This window comes from Papilio machaon, chromosome 25, assembly GCF_912999745.1.
Source record: "Papilio machaon chromosome 25, ilPapMach1.1, whole genome shotgun sequence".
Taxonomy (NCBI): Eukaryota; Metazoa; Arthropoda; class Insecta; order Lepidoptera; family Papilionidae; genus Papilio; species Papilio machaon.
Window position 1 is genome coordinate 1,427,133 of NC_060010.1, and position 22,035 is coordinate 1,449,167.

A 22,035-nucleotide genomic window follows, 5' to 3' on the forward strand; every position below is an offset into this window, starting at 1 on the left:
ATTAAATCTTTCTTCTTTATAGTATTACTAACTTTTGCTCGCGACACCATCCACGCGGAATTAAAAAAAAACTTAATAAGTAGCCAATGTGTTCTTTCAGACATTATATATATCTACATGTATACCAAAGTTCATCGAGATCCGTTAAGCCATTCTGGAAACATCCATCCATCTAAACATTCGCATATAATAATAGTAAGATTATAGGTAGATAATTATTTATTTATTACTTACTAAATACACATCAATTAAATTGTAGTTAAAAAAAACAAAAACTAGTTTAAAATTGTACAAAAATAATGTTTGAATTTGGAACATAAATTACCTATTTCAGAAATAATTTATTTGGATTTCATAATAAAACCAACATACTATAATGTAACAAAGAATAATATAGTCTTACGAAAAAACACATGGGAAGAAAATAATCTCATAAATAAAATTTATCTCAAGTTAGTTACAAAATAAAGTTAAAATCAATGTAAATACCAAAAAAAACATAAATATCCAAATTTCTTTAACCATAAACTACAATATGTCGTAATACGTTTGATTTATATACAAAACATCGATAGATGAATCTTTTAACAAACTTTTTATCTTAATTCATGCATACGTGTGCACGAATGTTTTTTTATATAACACAAGGCAACGAGCAAGTGGCCATTGGAATTCTCTGCAATTGCGAAGCGACGGCTGCACATAGACATTCCTTTAATCGATAGAGGATGACGACAGAGAGGACCCACAGGAAGAGGATATTTGAGAAAGGAGTTCTAGGCGTCCCCTCCTCCGTCAAATCTATTTCCCTTTCCCATCTTCTCCTTGTGGCTTGAAAAGGTTGGGAAAGGGACTAATTAGGCCTCCGTCACGCACACTTATCAGCTGAAACGCGGAACTGTTTCCACTTCACGCTTATCTTCTGTTTGGTTGTGGCATCACCGGGCGTGCCGGCCCATTCGTGCAACTGATATTGTTATTGCTGGTATCTACCTCTGTTAACTAAATAGAAGCGACAGAGGTGTGTCAAGACCGTAACAAATGGAAGTCTGTGTTCGCTGCCTACCCCTCTGGGTAACGGGCGTGAGTTGTAAGTAAATATCATGGGACGAGTAGAACATTGTTGTACGACGCTTTACATCCTTAAAAGTAATCTTATCACCTATGTTATTGTAATGTAACTGTTTGTTAGGTAGATGTTATAGTGATGAATGGAGCGAAATGCAAATTGCAAAAGTTTTCGCGAATTTTGTATTTATACCGTTGAGTTAAGTGCAATTTAATATGTTTTGCTTTTTATAATAATTTCTTAAATACATCTATAATTCATTGAACAAAGTCGTTGGATTCTACTATTGAATGAACTATACTAAAAAAATTGTTATGTCAATTTACGAATACATACATATAACGGATAACTGTGTAAACCACATAATTTGCCTTAAACTTTAATGAAAAATAATTAAAAATTCTTTATTATAATGTATATGTTGTTGAAGATGATAACGAATTAAATTTTAAAAGTAAACCTCTTTCGCTACACACTATGGTCTCTACCTTATCTTCTGTACAGCACTAGATCATCGTGTTATCTCATTGCGCGTTGAATAACGACACCTTACATCGCGTTTAGTTTAAACTTATCAAGTGGATAAGTTTATATATCCAAGTTATTGAGTCAGGAACAATAATTATTAACAAAGATTAGATTAACTTGTAAAATATACTCATGTTAAAAATGAGCTATAGTATTTCAGCATATTTTAACATGATCTTTGTCTTAAAATGTTGTGTTTGTCTATTTCTTATGGAATTTATTAGTGGATATAAAACGAGGCTATTATTATTAATAGACTTTTTTAACTTTGCACAGCCGAATTTGCGGGCACCTGCTAGTACATAATAAACTAATTGCTTTTTTATTTGTTTTATTTATGAACGAACATTTTCGTGTTTTATATAAAAACTAGACATAGAAGCTTGACAGTTAACTTTATGCAAATGAATTTCAGACATTTTTATAAATAACTAGCTGACACCCGTGACTCTGTCAGCGCGGAATTAAAAAAATCTTTATTAGTAGCCTATGTGTTCTTCCAGAGTATGCTCTACATCTATGCCAAATTTCATCAAGATCGGTCGTGTCCTTCCGGAGATACTTTCAAACAAACATCCATCCATTCATCCATTCATCCATTCATCCATCCATCCAACATTCGCATTTACCTATATAATATTTTATAAGGAAGATTTGCTGACATAAGCACGTAAAAATATTGTTTGATGAAAGCAAAAAAAAAATTCCCTGCGTCTTTATTAAAAAAAAGTCTTAGGATCGTCTATGACCTACGCTTACAAAGTTAAACAGCTACCGTCCACGCACTTAACCCGGATCTAAATGGAGATAGAATTCATTCGATATCCATGACACATATCCGTGAACTGAGTGTTCCACTTAGCTATATTGTTTTCATTTTAAAATAATTGAAATAGGGCTGTCAATCATTGATTATAATTATAGTGTTAAAAATTATGTAAAAGAAATGACTGATCACATATGCACCGCGTTAGACAGTACTACTGCATAACGCCATCCACATCCCTGAGAACCCCTACGAGAGATGGACAAGAATAGAGGTCGTGATACTCAGCAATAAGAAAACGATGCACAGAGAGATAGAATAATGAAAATAAAAAAAATATATTTTCGCTTATCTAAAGTATTTTGAGCCTTAATTTTACAATTATTTGCGTACTTTTAATCATATTTTTTTGAAGTCTGATTCTAAATTCTGACTTTAATTCTGTTTTTTTTTTTAAATTCTGATATTAAGAATAGGTTTAAGTAAGTTAAAAAGAAAACAGGAGGAAAAAGATCCAAGCCTACGTAAATTACAAATCTGTTGTAGTACAAGTATAAACAATCCATAGTATTTGGTATTTTTATTGCTTTGGACAACCCTAACAATACTCAAAGAATACAGTAACTAATAATATCATATCACAACTTACGCTTTCGTTAATTGGTTGATCTTAGAGCAGATAAAACCCGGCCAAGAACTTTGATTGACAGATAAATAAAACATCAATATTATACAATTTATCTTAGTTTTTACTAATATTAGAAATGCGAAAGTTTGGATGGATGTACCATAGATTAAAGTCAGAAATAGAACATAGGCTACTCAATTTATTCCTTAATTCCACACAGGTGAAGTTGTTTGCGACAGCTATATCAATATACTTCAGAAAACTCGTCCAACACCGTTCCTAGTTTACGATTATTGTAAATATATTTGTATTTAAATCGAAACTATTTAAATGAAATAACCAAAACCCATCACAATAAACAAGATACATGTTTATTCATTAAAATTACATCTATAATTTCAATGGTTAATTGAAAACACTAAATAAACAAACAAACCCTCACGGCGTTGAATAAATCACGATATTAATTGGAGTCCGTTGCGTGAACGTTCAAACTAGTTTCAATACACCACTGAATAAACCATTTCAGTACAGATTTGTATTGACGACCTGATAATTAGTAGTACAAATTGTACAACATTATAAACATGATGAAGTTAAATAATTATAAATTTAAGAAATATGTGACACAATGCCTGTTAAAACTCAACTATAAACAAACAGAAAATCTTCTAATAATTCAAAAATAACAAAAATAATAAAAATAAAAACACAAATACAAACACACACATACACACACGTGCGCTCTCGCACACATGCAAGCATACTGTATAAATTAGTACCTATTTAAGGCTTAGATTAAAAGAAGGCACTACCTCCTGTAACACAGATCCCCACCTACTACAGGAGGCAGAGTCCTAAGAAATTGTAATATTTTGTGGATCAATAATTTCTTTTTTTTATGATGATTTCACTCATCCACTGTCATGACAGAGAACAGTAGAATCTTGATATCTAAAATGTCGAAGGAAATGAAAAAGTTTCGACTTATTGAATCTTCGATTTAACTATACTTTTACTAACTTCGACTAACGGTGGGTTTCTGAGACTAGAATCCCCGTTTAAAACATTATGTTCTCTGTTATGTCAAAAAGGTAGTAGGTAGTTAGTAGATATCGACGGCAGAAAGCGGAAACGTCGTATCTCGAAAATTGGCCCAAATAAGTTAACATCAATTGCTGTAACTAGTAAAAATAATCAATGAAGTAGTAACTTTAGAACATTCCAATTAACGGTATCAAATAACGCTTAGATTGATAAAAATATGTTCCAAAGTTCAACTTCCTATCTTTATTAATTTAGGAGTTGTGATTTTTTGAAATATTTTTTTTGGCTCTGGTGTAAAACTAGATATTTTAAGATACGACAAATTCGCTTTCTTCCGTCGATATGTACTAAAATGCCTACGCGGAGAAATAACATAGATCCTTAATAAGTTTAAAAGTCTTAATGTTTTGTATATTTTGAGTTATATCTGTTTACATACAAACAATTCAAAGCGACAGTATTTCTCAATATTTGAATATTTATTAAAAAAAAAATTTTTTTTGCAAAACAAAAAAGTGTCAACAGTACGCGTGGGTAATGATACCAGTTTGTCAATAAATTATTCCGCCTTTAAGGAAATAGTATTCTACCTACGTACAATAACTCGATTCAGATTAAGACCTTTACAGCTACTGTTTCCTATCAATAGAGTACATCGAACAATCATTGCTTACAGACCTACAGTCTAGCAAGTTCTAGTTTCACACGAGTGCTGAACATAGAGGCAGAGCAGTAGTCAGTGCAGTACTACTATAATTTTAATTTTTGACTATAAATATGGACGCTGTGGTAACAAATTCTGCCACTTTGAACGTGGGGTGTAAAATATTGACACTTGAATTAAATTGATACTTCTTTACGGACACAAAAAATTACTTATCCTTAAAAACTTACAAAGAACTATCAACAAGCAATCAATTACAGTTTGCTGTTTTATATCATAAGTAAAGACGCACTTATCAGATACTGTAATTCAAATGTTAAAGTTTAAACGCAATCGTACAGTCAAAAACAGTGCAATTTTGTGTAAGCTTTTTGCGTTAAAACTGTTGTACTGCATTTTCTACTGCTCTACCTGACTGTACTCCTTGTGAAATTATCATCACAGACAGTCGGGTACCACCGGTTTGTATACCGATAGATATGATAGTGAGATTACAAGAGAAATTACAATTTCAAACTCAGTCAAACAATTACTAAAATTACTAACTATATTTTAGCTACAGTTTCTTAATAAAGTCCCGTTAGTTTAAAATATTCACTAACACAAGGTATTACTAATTAGAAATATTTTGGTAGTTTTTCATATATAAATAAAGCACTCAAGCCTCTTAATCCAGGTGGAGCACTCAGAGATTATAGAATTTTAAATAGTCTGTCCTGTCAGATGTATCTTCTTGAACTGATCGGCCTACCATTTAAACGGCCCAATGGATTTTTTCATTAGTCTATTGAGTCCATAGTATCAAAAGAGAAATACCCATTGGTCCGATTGATGGGTAGACTGAACAAGCGGGAAAAACCCGTCCTGTAATAAATCTTTCGTTTCTTTTTCATTTATCATTAAATTAAATGACAGCGATTGCTTTTAATACTGTGTTTAAACAACAACTTTTTATTCTTTCCTTCCATTATTGTAGCCTCATTAAGTCTTACTAATATTATAAATGCGAATGTTTGGATGGATGTATCGATGGATGTTTGTTTGAAGGTATCTCTGGAACGGTTCAACAGATCTTGATGAAATTTGGCACAAATGTATAGCATAATCTAGAAGAACACATAGCTACTAATAAAGTTTTTTTTATTCCGCGCGGACGAAGTCGGGGACGACAGCCAGTATGATATAATTTGAATTATTATACAATTGTTTTGTAACCGTTTGTCATGGGAACATCAAATATAACATTACATTTATTATTTATACAGACCACTACATACATAGTTACATGTCAGAAATTATTAACACAACCAAATGGAGTGATGTGACGTAAACTATGTTACATTACCTTCTACGGTGTTTAGTCTTTGACTTATATTCAACTAGCAGTCGCACAGTTCGTTAGAGTGAAATTAAAAAAGTAGTCTATGTTATACTTCTCCTACATGAATTGCTTTCCATTAAACGTCCTGTTCAAATTGGTCCAGTCAGGTCTGTCAGTCAGTCAGGTTAGCAGGAGCAAACGGAGACATGCAGATAGACAGACAAAAATTGTAAAATTTGTTTGCGTTGTAATTATCTTCGACACATAATTTGCACGAATCATGAAAATTTATTTTGATACTAGCTGTTGCCCGCGACTCCGTCTGCGCGGAATTTAGTAGCGTATGTGTTTTTCCAGGCCATGTTCTCTCTCTATGCCAAATTACAGCGAGATCTATGCAACCGTTCTGGAGATACCTTGTAACAAATATCCATCCAACCATCTTAACTTTTGCATGTATAATATATTAGCTGTCGTCCGCGACTCCGTCCGCGCGGAATAAAAAAACGTAATAAGTAAGTATTCTGCCAGACTATGTTCTACATCTGTGCCAAATTTCAACAAGATCCGTTGAGCCGTTACAGAAATATCTTCAAACAAATATCCATCCATCCATCTAAACATTCGCATTTATAATACTAGTAAGATTACTTACATATACTTGTTACATTGTCATTAACTGCATAGATTAGGTCGACCTATGAACTTAAACGAAACACTGAGCTTAAGGGTTTGTATTATTAAAAAAATATATCTTATATATAAAATTCTCGTGTCACAGTTTTCGTTCCCGTACTCCTCCGAAACGGCTTGACCGATTCTCATGAAATTTTGTGAGCATATTCAGTAGGTCTGAGAATCGGCCAACACCTATTTTTTATACCCCTATTAAGTTTTTTTTAAGTGTGCGCGGATGGAGTCGCGGGCGACAGCTAGTGATTCAATATAAATATTGAAGTAACAAATGAACATCGTTATTAATATTCCCTAAAGCATTAAAAGAGAAAGTGGCCCTATAAAAATTTTTAATTACTAAAGTCTCTGTTAAATCATCTTTGACCGTTTCGATTTCATTTCTATTACCATTTTATGTGGATTGATATTTTTAGTTTTATTATAGTCAACAATTTATTACAGAATAAGCGTTATCTAAGATTCCCCTCTTACTTCAAACTGATTTAACTGTTATACGAATTGGCCGCTCCCCATGTGTAACATCGACCACACAGATAAGTGTGAAGTGGAAGTTATTACGTTTTTCGTCTGATGAGTGTGTTTACCGGATAACTCTAGCCCTCTTCTCCTTCCCACCCTTTTCTTATATCTTAAATACGGGAAGGGGAAGAGATTTATTGGAATAAGGAAATATACTTTTTCTGTACTTCCTCTGTTCCTTAGGGCGGGCAACTCTTACTGCAACTCCGTACAAGTATACTCGCATACTTTACTAATATTATAAACTAGCTTTTACCCGCGACTCCGTCCGCGCGGAATAAAAAAAATAGAAAACGGGGTAAAAATTATCCTATGTCCGTTTTCTGGTTCTAAGCTACCTGTCCACCAATTTTCAGTCAAATCGATTCAGCCGTTCTTGAGTTATAAATAGTGTAACTAACACGACTTTCTTATATATAGATAGATGCGAATGTTTAGATGGCTGGATGTTTGTATGAAGGTATCTCCGGAACAACTCAACGGATCTTAATGCAAATTGGCAGAAATGTAGAAAATAGTATGGAAGTACACATAGGCTACTTATTATTATTTTTTTAATCCGCGCAGACAGAGTCGCAGGCAACAACTAGCATAGTAATAAAATATGAGTTAGAAAGTGCACACAAAATTTAGAGCCACCTGTCTAGACTCCAGTCGAGATATCGGTATAAAAAAGTTACAAAGCCGACGTTAACAATGATAATAGGATGATTACGTCACCATCGTGTTGCACAGAGAGTTTATCTTTAACACCTGTCTTCCTGCATTCATGTTCACCTCGTTTGACTTTCAGAGTCGCGTAGGCGTCGTGTAAATTGGTTGTCCGTCGCAGCCCCTTGTTAATTGTTCTCTGTACTTACCGTTCAAGTATTAATTGAAGTTACAATGTTCGAAAGCGACTGCTCTTAGTTTACAAAACAATACAAACAACTATCACCTTAATACGAAAGCAATAAGGATAAAAATCACATAACGATTGGTTAACTTAGGTGCGCTATTTTTGCGTAGGTTGTTCTTCAGGTTTGAAATATTGTGTGACAATACACGTAACGTTTTGGTGAAATCTGAACATTGGAGGTTGTTTCTGTTATCGCCTAGCTGACCCAGTTATATATACAAGATAACGATTCCGGATTTGAAAATGATAAGAAATCTAATAATTTATAAGATTTTGAAAATATAACCTGATAAATTCTAGGTAAGGATTTATTTGTATTAAGACATACAGACATTCTTTCATTGTATATATCTATTCGTTGAACCCAATAATCAATTCTCAAGATCGATCGGTAAATGACTAGTATGGGATTGAGTACCAGAATGGATTATTAAGCCTGTAATTTAACTGTATGAGAGAAGACAGATAGTATAAAATGGAAATTTATATTTACACTGCCGTATGTACAAAGTACATTATAGAATTTAGAACAGTATATGTAAATATTTTAAATTAGGTACTAAAGTTAAGTACATATTGATGACGTACATAGATTGTGTAATATTTAGACAATTATCGTGGCACAAAAATCATTGGTCACACTCACATTTAGCTTATCGTGAAGATCTTGACTTACATATAAAGAGTGTCAAATCGAAGCGTACGTAATCTGATACTTGTAGGTATAGAAAAGTGCTACGAAATTTTACAGTTCGTAGGCCTTTTTAGTTTGTGCTAAATCGACCGTATTTTTTAAATTACTTTATTTTATCTTACTTTTTAGGGATGGTCAACTTGATTTGGTCAGAAATCTACTATTTACTGATGAAACCCTGTGCAATTTTCCAATTACAACGTGAAATCGTCAATGAAACAGCATAATTCAACACAAAATTATTTAATACTTTTTTATTTTAGTAAACGGGAAATCTGATTATGTATACCTATGTGAGCATTACGTCTCAGCATCTTCCGCTATCCCCGGTTGACTACCCCTGACATAAGCATTCTACTACATTAACATTTGACGTTCAGTTCGCAACGCATTAAACGATTTCATTTGATCAGCTGACCTACGGAAGTGGTATTGTTATCCTGTCATACGGGACAACGGAACTTCATATAAAATTCATTGTAAAGGTTTTACAATGACTATTGTATACATAGTCACATGTATTCATTGTACCTATAATTTCATGGTTAGAACTTTGACAACTCATTTACGAGTCACCGAAGCAAATTAATGTTGATATTAGGGGATAGTATAGCTTCTCAACAGTGAAATAAAATTTCAAATCGGTTTAGTTGTTTCAAAGCTTATTCAATGATATGAAACAATCAAATCTTTCCTCACTATAATTGGTATATATAATAAATTAAGTAGGAAGATTTAGTTAGTCACGAATTACTGCCAACTTTAGACAGAGGTCGATTAATAGAAGGCAACGCATCTGCAATTGTCGCTTCACTATTTAGGCGAACTCAGATGACCGCTTACTCGTTTGCCACCTTATGATGTAAAAATAAATGTGGCATTTATAATAAAAATTAAATATAACAATCTTTCGCATCAATTCATTTAATTTACAATAACTTTATCTGCATCAATAAATTCATCTAACCAGGTCATAAGTAAGATATCACGCGAGCTAAGACGCTAAGTTTCTTAATAAATTAACACAACAAAAGCGAAACAATTTCTGTAGCAATAATTCATTCCATTCGAGGTCTAGTCTACGATTGAATTTAATTATTAACGTAATAAATTACATATATCGTTATCCAATAGAATGGATTTTCCTGAATTCGAGGCTCTATTATATCCTTGTATTCAAATTGATTTTAATATTTAATATTCAATAAACAGATTAATGTAGACAAAATTATATCATACTAGCTTTTACCCGCGACTCCGTCCGCGCGGAATAAAAAATAGGAAACGGGGTAAAAATTATCCTATGTCCTTTTCCTGGTTCTAAGCTACCTGCCCACCAATTTTCAGTCAAATCGATTCAGCCGTTCTTGAGTTATAAATGGTGTAACTAACACAACTTTCTTTTATATATATAGATAATACTTTTGTTTCCCAAAAGTACGTGAATAGACCATCGACACTCTTTATACGAAATGCACTTTAACGTCTGTCTTCTGTGTAGTTGGTATATTGCACCGGTCGAATTGACCCATTCGGCTATACATGTAGACAGGAATTTGATTTTAATTATGATTTATTTTCTACATCTGTGCAAAATTTTATCGAAATCCATTTAGCCGTTTTGAAATTACGTTATAATAAACATCCACCCATCCATTTATCCAAACTTTTTGGACATAGGACATATATATGGACTTATTAGTCCATAATATCTGCCTAAACCGACGTCAGTTGTGTTATTGTTGATTAGTACTTAATTTGTGAAGGTATGACTAATCTAAATTCGTTTCTTTCTTCTCCAAAAACTACGATACTGGAGTATTCTTTATTTGGGAAGTTAAATTAAAAAAGACTATTTGAGCTCATTATAATATACTCGCCAACTAATTGTTTGGTTACGGTAAATTTTATTACAGTTTTTAGTATCTTTAATTGACTATTGAAATTGTTACATGTTTGTTTTGTTATTATTTCACACCGCACATCTTCAAGGGGCAATGAACTCTAAAATCTTTCGCAACAAATTTAAAACTGACTAATTAAATTACACATTGTGTGACTCTAACTTCATTATTAAGTTTACTTCAAATATGAACATTCAAGTTCAAAAAATATTTTTTTACGGAAACATTTTTTGTCAAAATCTATAATTCTCTAGCAATTTTTGAAAGATCGAAGTTAATGAGTTAGTGACTCTGTTACATTACACAATTCAGATATGACAGCTGATAGAGATTTAAGGAAGAGTAAGAGAAAAAGGCAAAATATTGTTGAATTAATGTTCTATTGCAGAAGCAGTGAATCGGGCGGAGTGTCGTTGGGAGCACATCTTGTGTGCGCAAGAGTCGCCGGATTAACAGATAAGCAACGAGCAATGTGCAGATCTTCACCAGCCGCTATAGCCGCTGTTGGAGACGGCTTAAGGTAATCATAGTCCTAATACGTTGACTGTCCGTTGATTGAAATTGTCATACACGTCTTTATCGAGGACCTAGGAGCCTACGTTACTAGACCTTAGTCAACAACGATGGCCCAGTGCGAATTGATATAACACAGGTCTTTTAAATTTTGTTCGCAGTTATGTTACCTTCAACATAAGATGGCAATTCCACATTTAGAAAAGAAAAGAAAAAAAACTTGAGAGGTGTCAAGGGACACCCGGATGGAACGAAGTTCCTTTCTATTAACTAGTGAAGGAACCAATGTTTATTCTATGAATAAAAAACTTAAGTCTTCACAAGAAGTACATTTTATTTCTATGAATTTTCGTTATATATTGTCACGTCGTTGCCATGGTGAAGTAGCGCTCATTCGTCGTTAACATACTTACTATAGCAAAAAGTGTCGTGATAAGTTTTCGTAAGATTTTTTCCGTCTAGCCCCCTTTCACAACGCGCGATAAGGAACTTCGTTCCAAAATTGTAATGATTATAGGAAATGGGAACCTATATTATTTTGTTACAACATCAACAACAACCCCATAATATATTCTATGAAAGGATGTACTGTATTTGATGATATTGTTGCAGAATGGCGTATGCGGAGTGCCGGGAGCAACTCAGTGGGTACAGATGGAACTGTTCAGGAGTTGGAGATGGAAATGACTTTGGACATGTGATGCCTTTAGGTGAGTATCTTTACACACACAGAGTAATATTATATTTATTTAAGTAGTTAGACAATAATTTCATAATTAGTGTGCCACGCAGTTTTACTCATGCCATTTGATCAAGTTACCTTCTTATTAAAGTTCATACCTTCATAATAATGTAATAATCAAGTTATCAATTCCAAAAAATATTGTATTTTGTAGCTTGATAACGACCGAATTTAAATTGAATAAACTTTTTGAGCCTTAACATAAAAACTAAGTGTTTCAACTGCATTTTAGCTTAAATAAACATACGTCAACCATTTTAATCCGTGACTCTAGCACCCGGCACAGATTTTTGACAAATCATGGTTATTGAAACATTATGCGTAGGATTGCGAAATTCGATCTTTATCAAAAAAAATGAAGTACTTATAACGAAAGCAGTGTGGTGATACATTTTTAGTGTGAAACATATCACCACGTTGACGTCTATAATATCAATCTGCGGTCATCAAAGGGTTAAAACTCGCGTTTAACTAAACAGTGTCTAATAGTATTTTTGGATAACTAAGCAGTGTACTTTTGGAGTAATACTGTTAGTCTTTTTTCTAGTTTTTTAGATATTATAACTTTATGTTTATGCGGCTGACATAAATGACGATTGCTAAATCGTTTTTAATCTTCACATTTACAACAAACATTAAATTAGTTATGTATATTGTAACATAATTAAATAGTTTACGAAGATGCCATTGGTTCAAGTTCAACACAATATTGTTTTCAGTTCGTGACGATCACCGCCCACTGATTCGTGATCCCCAAGTAATATATTGCCGATCTTACTGTCGACACGTTTATATACAGGTTGTTCCAAATAAATTAGAAATCTAACAGTGCTAGTGCCCTTAGCATTACTTGCACAAAATGCCCGCTCAACCGGTGCAATAATACTATAGAGCAGATTGGTGCGAAATGGAAGTAATTACCCGTTCCGTTCTAACAGTGTGTGCCATAGGCCAAATTCTGATCTTCTTCCTTTATCCACCCTCTTATTATAAAGATGGGAATAGAAAGTGGACGTAGCAGGGAAAATTAAACCTAAATTTTCTCTTCAATGACTAATTTTCTGAAACTCCACGACTCCGAAATATAATCAAATATGTATTTAAATACGGAACATCCTATATAATTCCGTGTTATTTTCTGTCCCCTTCTGTCATAGGTTAAACATATTAATCACAATTAATCATAGAGTCATCGATACACAACGATATCGTTGATTTGTGACAATAAAATGGCACCTTTATTAACATGTATTGCGTCGAGCTATTGCGATTCGTTAACAATAATTTATTGTTTACATATTTACATAAAGACAATGTAATTGTTATTGTAAATTATATATTAATTTTATATAATGTTATAAATTACTTCTATGTATAATGTTGAATGTCGCCATTATTTTAACTTCTAATTGTGTTATTTTATGCATTTATATTGAATAAATCCTGCAATATGCGTAACCTTTGTAGCAATTAAAAGACTACGTTACAATCCTCTTATTTAGATTATATTATTTATAAAACAGCACAGAATTAAAAACAAACATATACATAGCCTATAATATGGCCACATCCATCAGCTACCTTCCTATCTAAATCCGGTCAAAATCGGTCAAGCCGTTCCGGAGATTACCCGGAACAAACGCGGCTTGCTGACTAACATACAAACTGACAGACAAAAATTTTGGTTTATTCAATTTTTATCAGCAACGTAAATACATTATGTGTACGAAATGTGATTTTTTTGCGATATTACCTAAATACACTCCTATTTTATTAATATGATAGATAAAAGATTTTTATCGTTAAGCTTTTTATGGTGAGCTTTTTAAAAAAGTAAAAAACTCCCGCTAATAAAAATTACTTATTATTTTGATGTTCCATATAACTTGATATATCAATACTAATACTAATATTATAAAAGCGCTTAGATCGATGGATGTTTGTTAGAAGGTATCTCCAAAACTGCTAAACAGATCTCGCTGAAATTTAGATTGCTGTAGAACATGCCTGGAAAAACACATTAGCTACTAAGTTTTTTAAACTCCTCGCGGACGGAGTCTAGTTATCTTATGTTGAATATGTTCATTCATAACACTCACAAGTTATACAAGAATGGTAAAAATAAATATTTCCAACTATCAAACGACAAACTCAATATCGTATCAATCAAACGACAAACTCAATATCGTATCAATCAAACGACAAACTCAATATCGTATCAATCAAACGACAAACTCAATATCGCCACTCAAACTCTCAACAAACAAACAAATTAACCGCATTGAGCCATAAAGGTACACAGTATAAATAAATTCCCATACCGTATACCGTAAACATTTCGATGCATTTCAATAGCTACTTCGTGTGAGCTTAAATCAATTCACAGTAATATAGGGTTGGCAACCATGTTATAAATCATCTGCATTTAATAAGTCGAGTGTTTAAAATTATTTTAAACGAAATTTTAATCTTATGAAATCTTTCATCTAATTTGGTAACTTTAGTTAGAACTTAATTAGAACTTTTTCATTTTAGACCACAATCACTGATTGTGGCTTTAACTACAATTTTTTTAATGAAAATTATTTAGAATATTTTAAATAAAGCATAAATAAAGCTATAGTAATACTAAATATTACAATTTATAAAAACCTATTATTTTTTAATGTGTTTTTGACAACCCTAAGTGGTCAACTGTATGTCATCGTAAAACATCGAAATGAAAACAATATAGTAACCGTCCGGGAATCACTCCAACCTGTCCGTCAATTAACGCGTCTGGGAATTAAACAAACAATTACCAATAAATACAACTTACTATACTTGTATATATATCTTAAAAGGGTAAATAAGAAGTGAATAAATTAGCTATGTTGGAAATTATAATTTGTTCGAATTGAAGTTCAAATTTCATGCTTTAATTCTGACATTCCATAATAATTACTAAGACAGAATTTTTCTGATTTTACATCTTTGTATATATAAAAGAAAGTCGTGTTAGTTACACTATTTATAACTCAAGAACGGCTGAATCGATTTGACTGAAAATTGGTGGGCAGGTAGCTTAGAACCAGGAAAAGGACATAGGATAATTTTCACCCCGTTTTCTATTTTTTATTCAGCGCGGACGGAGTCGCGGGTAAAAGCTAGTATGTTATATTTTCAACAACCTATATTTTTACAATTTAACTTTTTTTTAATAACTATTATAAGAAAATGTTAAATAGTATAATGGCCGACTTCTGTAGAAATTGACGTTTCTAACGTTACAATTTTTTAGTTTAAATTTGAAACTGCGTATAGTTTTGTTATGTTCAAGCCTTGGTTTCGGAAGGGCAGTAGAGCGTGTATAAAGGACTACATTTTTTTTTCTCTCAATGTCAAACTTATAAGAAAATAAGTTCACATTTATCGTATCTTTGTTATCAAAGGATTGTGAACTCCGACAGCTTGCAATCGGACCAGGTTCTCGGAATATAGTAACTGCAATTCAACAAGAGACGTCCATACCTATAGGCAATTAAAAAGATTTTTTTTTATTTAAGAAAATCAATCTGTGTACGATATAACTTAGACTAAGTTATGTATAAGTAAACGTTGAAGTCTTTTGTATGTCAAGGTAAAGATCAAGTATTACTTTGTAGGAGAAAATACTACTCGGCTTATTTGTAAAAAAATATTATTAATGTACTTCATCAGGTGTAATTATGAGTTAAATTAACTAACAGAAATAACTTATACGTGTAAAGAAACTCTAAATTTAAATGCATATGCACTTATGTATGTATGTTATTCAAGTATATATGTTCTTAAAATATAAGTCGTTTTTAGATGTCTTTTAGTTGAATTGCAGTTTATTATATACCTAGACCGATTGTAAGCTGTCGAAGTTTACTATCTAATTCCGTTGTCTTTAATTTTTTCATAAATGAAAATGAATTCCTAAATCTTTTTCTAAAAAGTAATTTGTAATGAAAAAATGTTGTTATATTTATAAAATTTTATTTTTAAAATTATTAATTAATTTATCGTATTTATACGACCCATAATTTATTCGTAGTTGAGCACCCCTGCACAATATCAACACAAGTCAATTAGTTCCTTTCGTATAAATCACGACGTGGGTGTGATATCGCGCCTGTTTTGTTTCTTTTCGTTCACCTGTCAGACCTTTTAATTGGTTTTGTTTTTCTTGCCAATGATTTTGTTTTATACATAGATACAAATTGAAACAACAAAAGCTCTTTTTTGTATTTTATGCTGTCATTTCGAACTATTAGACAAATTACTATCAACCTTTAACACGAGACTAGGTTCTAATACAGCAATTTAACCACAATATGGCTGCACTTGTAATTACATATATTGTCATCCCTTAAATTCTCTTTCGAAAAACAAAGACAGAAATATATGTTTGAAAACAATAGTCAAAAAACAGAGTTGAAGTCATATTGTGCTAATGTTTTGTATAATTTTTTACACCCACAAGTTGACACTATCGATCAATATAAATATAATTATTTAATCAACGTCAAATTATAATAACAAGTTGATATAATTAAGCTAAGATATGACTTAATTAGATCAACTTCCGAAACATGTGTATCAAGTAACAAGAGTAATTTTTTTTAATCCTCAACATAAACTAATTAAACTAAAGTACGAAAAAAACTGATTTGTAATAAAAAAATTAATAATCTCTACTGACTGACCGAAGAAGCGTAAGTCAATTTAACCATTTAACATTCAATTACCAGATATCAAGTTATTCCTTTAATACTAACTCTATTTGATATTCAAATGTAAACCTTTAGTATCCCACGCATTATAAATAAATAATATTGTAAATTATCGTAATACATAAATCATTAAACACAATTACATAGTCCTATGTACTTATTGTTATGTAAAATTATCACTTTTCTATCTAATATATAAAATCCTCGTGTCACAGTTTTCGTTCCCGTACTCCTCCGAAACGGCTTGACCGATTCTCATGAAATTTTGTGAGCATATTCAGTAGGTCTGAGAATCGGCCAACATCTATTTTTCATTTTTTTTTTAACTGCGTGCGGACGTAGTCGCGGGCGACAGCTAGTCTTCTTATATATCAGTTGAATCTCTAAGAGTCGTAGAGCCCGAAATAACATCATTTGCACGAATGGGTTTGCTCTAGCGGTGTAATACCACGACCGCACAGAAGTCACTCCACAAGTGGTAGAAATCCCGCATTTCGTCTGATGAATCTGCATGCTAGTATATCATAGCTAGCTGTCGCCTGCGACGCCGTCCGCGCGGAATTAAAAAAAATGTAATAAGTAGCCTATGTGTTATTCTAGACTATATTCTATTTAGGTGGGAAATTTTATCACGATCTGTTCGGATAAACAAACATAAATCCATCCATCCATCTAAAATTTCGCATTTATAATATTAGTAAGATATACAATAAAACATTGTTACATACGTTCTCTAAATACTAAAATAACCAATTATAAAATACAAGAAGTTATGTTAGCCAAAGTCAACATTGCGAAAAATAATGCTTTTTCATCATCTTGCCCTTATACTTCTCTATTTTATGTTACACTATTTTCATTATTATTTTTTACGACATATAGTACATAATAGTATTTTTTACACAGCGACAAGGGAAGCAGCTTTCACATACGCGATAACATCTGCGGGCGTGACGCACGCACTAAGCGCGGCGTGCGCGCGCGGCGACTTGCCAGCCTGCCACTGCAACTCTAACAGGTAACTATAGATTTCTTTAAGCCAGTACCAACACTATAAAAATAAAATAAATGCAATAGCAGGTCAATTCATCTACGTGTCAAGCAACTCTCGCCAAATAGTACCCTCTACTCAAATTGACTTAAGGCGGATTTTATTAACAGTGCGCATTGTGAGGAGGTTCTCACCACTAGTTGCTTCACTGATGCGATTTCGCAGCTCTTACTAATCTATATATATAAAAGAAAGTCGTGTTAGTTACACTATTTATAACTCAAAAACGGCTGAATCGATTTGACTGAAAATTGGTGGGCAGGTAGCTTAGAACCAGGAAACGGACATAGGATAATTTTTACCCCGTTTTCTATTTTTTATTCCGCGCGGACGGAGTCGCGGGTAAAAGCTAGTTGTATATAATAAACTTTTTATTATTAAGCGTTACTAAATTATATACATTATCATAAAACGTAAGTATTTTTATTTATACCTAGGAGAAGAATGACAGGTCCATCAGAGCAGTTCCAGTGGGGCGGGTGCGGAGAAGCAGCATACGGTGCACGCTTTGCTCGCCGGTTCCTTGATGCCCGCGAATTGGAGTCTGATGCAAGAAGCCTCATGAACTTGCACAACAATAGAGTCGGCAGGAAGGTGAGCGAGGTAGATGTCAGAGAGAGACTGAGTTTGTTTGTCTATAAGTGCTTGAAAGATTTAAAAAGATGCAATTACATTCTAAGTTAGTTTAATATTTAAAACGTGCTTTGATGATAATTACCCAAAATATAACAATTATGAATGCTAAAAATAAAAAGTGGATTAAAAAGAACAATTGAAATATTTAAAAACACGACAAAATAAAAAATAAATATACGTTAGTAATAACGATTGATAACTGTTATTTATTGGCAAACGATCCGCAAAAAACAGGTTAAAATTTTAAAAGACGGCTTTAATGTTTCGTAATTTTTTTTAAATATACGACTATGCATTTTTTATCTGTTTACGATAACAGTTGCGTGTTGAGCCACCGAAAAAAAGAAAGGAAGATTCGCAGGTTTGTTATAAAACAAAACGATAATTCTACTTTGCGTTCGCTTAATAAGATGTTACAAAAATTCTCAGCAGTTACGTGGTTAATAAAGACCCCAGGGGCTTTATTAATTATTTACGCAGCTTGTAATTTGCTTGTATTTTTATTGGAATGCCGTAGCAAAATGATATAGGTTTAAACGATGCCATATTACGGTGCATACTTGAAGATAAACATGCGAGCTTTAGATGGTTTTTATTAATAAAGAGTCAAATGTGAAAGATATTTTGCAGTTGGGTTCTATATCTTAACATTATATTCGTTATAAATAATTAAAGAAATAAACATGGATTTAATTTAAATATAATACATAAAAACTAAAATATGTCATTAAAAGGTGTCCCTTTAGTCAAGGTTCCGAAGATACTGGCAGCGTTCCCCCTTTGAATGGCTAGACTAATTCTTTGTCCGAGGTATTGAACAACGGCATAAAATTCGATGTTTTTTTATTCCATTTAATTTGAATATTTCTTAATTAACATTTTATTATATTTGTTAATACATTAATTTCTGTTATTGATCTATGATCGAATTCGATGGAAATGAGGAATATTATTTTCATATTTCGCTGGCTGGCTTCATTTATTATCTATGAATTTATTTTTGATAGTTTAAATGTTTAATTTGATATCTATATATATAAAAGAAAGTTGTGTTAGTTACGCCATTTATAACTCAAGAACGGCTGAATCGATTTGACTGAAAATTGGTGGGCAGGTAGCTTAGAACCAGGAATAGGACATAGGATAATTTTTACCCCGTTTTCTTTTTCTTTTTTTTTTTTTTATTCCGCGCGGACGGAGTCGCGGGTAAAAGCTAGTCTATATATATAAAAGAAAGTCGTGTTAGTTACACTGTTTATAACTCAAGAACGGCTGAATCGATTTGACTGAAAATTGGTGGGCAGGTAGCTTAGAACCAGGAAACGGACATAGGATAATTTTTACCCCATTTTCTATTTTTTATTCCACGCGGACGGAGTCGCGGGTAAAAGCTAGTTACAAATATTTGTGTTTTTAATAACTCTATGATTACAGCATTAAAAAGTTAAAATTATTTAAATTGGTTTGTTATAACTTTTCATTTCTATTAATCTTAGTTATATATTTGCAATTTAATTCTAAACTTAATATAAATCATTTTATGTATTTTCCTTTGTTTTATTTTTAAAGCTCGATTAAATTTTACAGCAAACAGAAGTGCAGTAGTCACACACAAAGCTATAATAATAGTCAATGGTCACTTTACACTAGAATTAAACTTTTGCACTGCAATCATGCAACAGACATTCGTATGACTGCTTATTTGTCTTCATACATTTCCTTTTGATGTACAATTACCGTAATGTTATTCCATTTGTAACCTACAATTGCAATCGTCTTTAATTCCATGAATGCCAGGAACTGTAATACATTTGAACTGGACTTATTCCATGTTATTTTGTCTCATTTGTATAACTCCCGTTTATGTCTTTTCTTAAGAACTTCTTAAAGGACTTATATTTTATTACAACATCGTGAGTTCCGTAAAAACAAAATTTTTGTCTTCTTTTATTTAAAAAAAGCGAAGACAAATTTATTTTGTATATATATATATATATATATATATACATAAGTTAGATATCTATCTGGTTAATAACAAGGGTTCTATCACAAATATTTGCGACATGCGTTTTCATAACAAACAATCCCAACAAATTTTGTCGATAACATTAAGAATATTTTCTTACAAATTTTCATACTAGGCTCCCTAAACAGTGGATATTACAAAAGATTGACTATCTCACGCACCTAGAGTCCTTAAATGAGACATCTAAAATCAGGTATCATAGTTCATAGTGCCCAATCAACCTCTTTTAATGCAGCAGAACCAACTGAAACTTTCTTCCTCAGATAGTAAAAGACCTAGTGCGTCGCGAGTGCAAATGCCACGGCGTGTCCGGTTCATGCGCGCTCCGGACGTGCTGGCGAGCACTGCCGCCATTCCGGACGGTCGCCGCCGCGCTAAGGGAGCGATACCACCGCGCTAAGATGGTCACCCTCCACCCGCCGCCGGACACTAATGCACCGCATTCGCATCTCGTTATACGAAGGTAAATGCACGAGAATTACTTGTTTATTTATGAATTATTTACACTTTATTCTAAATAGTAACTTTACTTAAAACTTAAAACTTTTTGAATAACGCCCGTAATGTAAAGATTTTGTAGGAAGACTTTAGACCACATCTTCACCTCATCGGGTGAGATTGTGGTCAAGCGCTAACTTTTTCAATATAAAAAAAAGACTATGCAATACAAAAGAGAGAAATTTAATTAATTGAATAATATAAAAAGAGTTTAAATGAGTAATTTAAAGTGGTTCTTAATACAAAATTTAGTACGAGAAATCTATAATGCGAGACCATTTATCCATTATTAAGTATCTGTTAGTTTACTGTGAGTGTGTTAAGACGACTGACAACCAAATACTTGAGTATTGACTTGTCCGTCATCGTAACGCGTCATCAAATACAGTTAGTATAATGTAACTGCAGGGCGCGACAGAACGCGGGCGTGGGCCGTCAGCCGCGCAAGTCTGAGCTTGTATTCCTGGAGCCTTCGCCCTCGTACTGCGAGCCCGACACTGCGGCAGGCTCCTTCGGCACGCATGGACGGCATTGTAACAGGACTTCTAGAGGTAACATCAGTTGGCACATCGGGATTAAGGCGTAATTTACTACCTGTCGTGTCAACTCAATCACCGATTGTATGCTGAAGTTTTCTGGCTAAAAAATACATGTAGAACTGTTAAACTACCTTTAGTATCAAAGAGGTTTATATTTATTTAGCAGTATTTTTAAAAACAGTATGAGAAAATATCCTTATGTGGAATAAATGAGTACAATGGTTAGAAATCTCTCCTTTTCTGTAATATAGTTGACCAATTTCTTCAAACACTATTACTGTTCTAACCGTGAGTTTCTAAGTCTAAAATCTCCATTTAAAACATATTGCTATCTTTGTGTTGTTAAAAATAATCACAGGGATGACGATATGTTTCATACATAGACTAGCTTTTAGCCGTGACTCCGTCCGCGCGAAAAAAATAATAGAAAACGGGGTAAAAATTATCCTATATCCGTTTCCTGGTTCTAAGCTACCTGCTCACCAATTTTCAGTCAAATCAATTCAGCCGTTCTTGAGTTATAAATAGTGTAACTAACACGACTTTCTTTTATATAT

General features: G+C 32.8%; 1 protein-coding gene across 2 annotated transcripts in view; it reads left to right on the top strand.

Annotated features, from left to right (window-relative positions):
- LOC106713271 (protein Wnt-7b) overlaps nucleotides 1-22,035 on the top strand; it is a 36,358-nt gene that overhangs the window by 13,959 nt on the left and 364 nt on the right. Inside the window, exons 2-7 of one of the 2 annotated variants that reach the window (XM_014506034.2) lie at nucleotides 11,123-11,254; nucleotides 11,860-11,957; nucleotides 17,635-17,746; nucleotides 18,217-18,382; nucleotides 20,705-20,904; nucleotides 21,348-21,490. In XM_014506034.2, the coding sequence (XP_014361520.1) occupies nucleotides 11,123-11,254; nucleotides 11,860-11,957; nucleotides 17,635-17,746; nucleotides 18,217-18,382; nucleotides 20,705-20,904; nucleotides 21,348-21,490 (851 nt within the window). The remainder of the gene's footprint in view (nucleotides 1-11,122; nucleotides 11,255-11,859; nucleotides 11,958-17,634; nucleotides 17,747-18,216; nucleotides 18,383-20,704; nucleotides 20,905-21,347; nucleotides 21,491-22,035) is intronic. The other variant, XM_045684269.1, reaches the window with a different exon arrangement.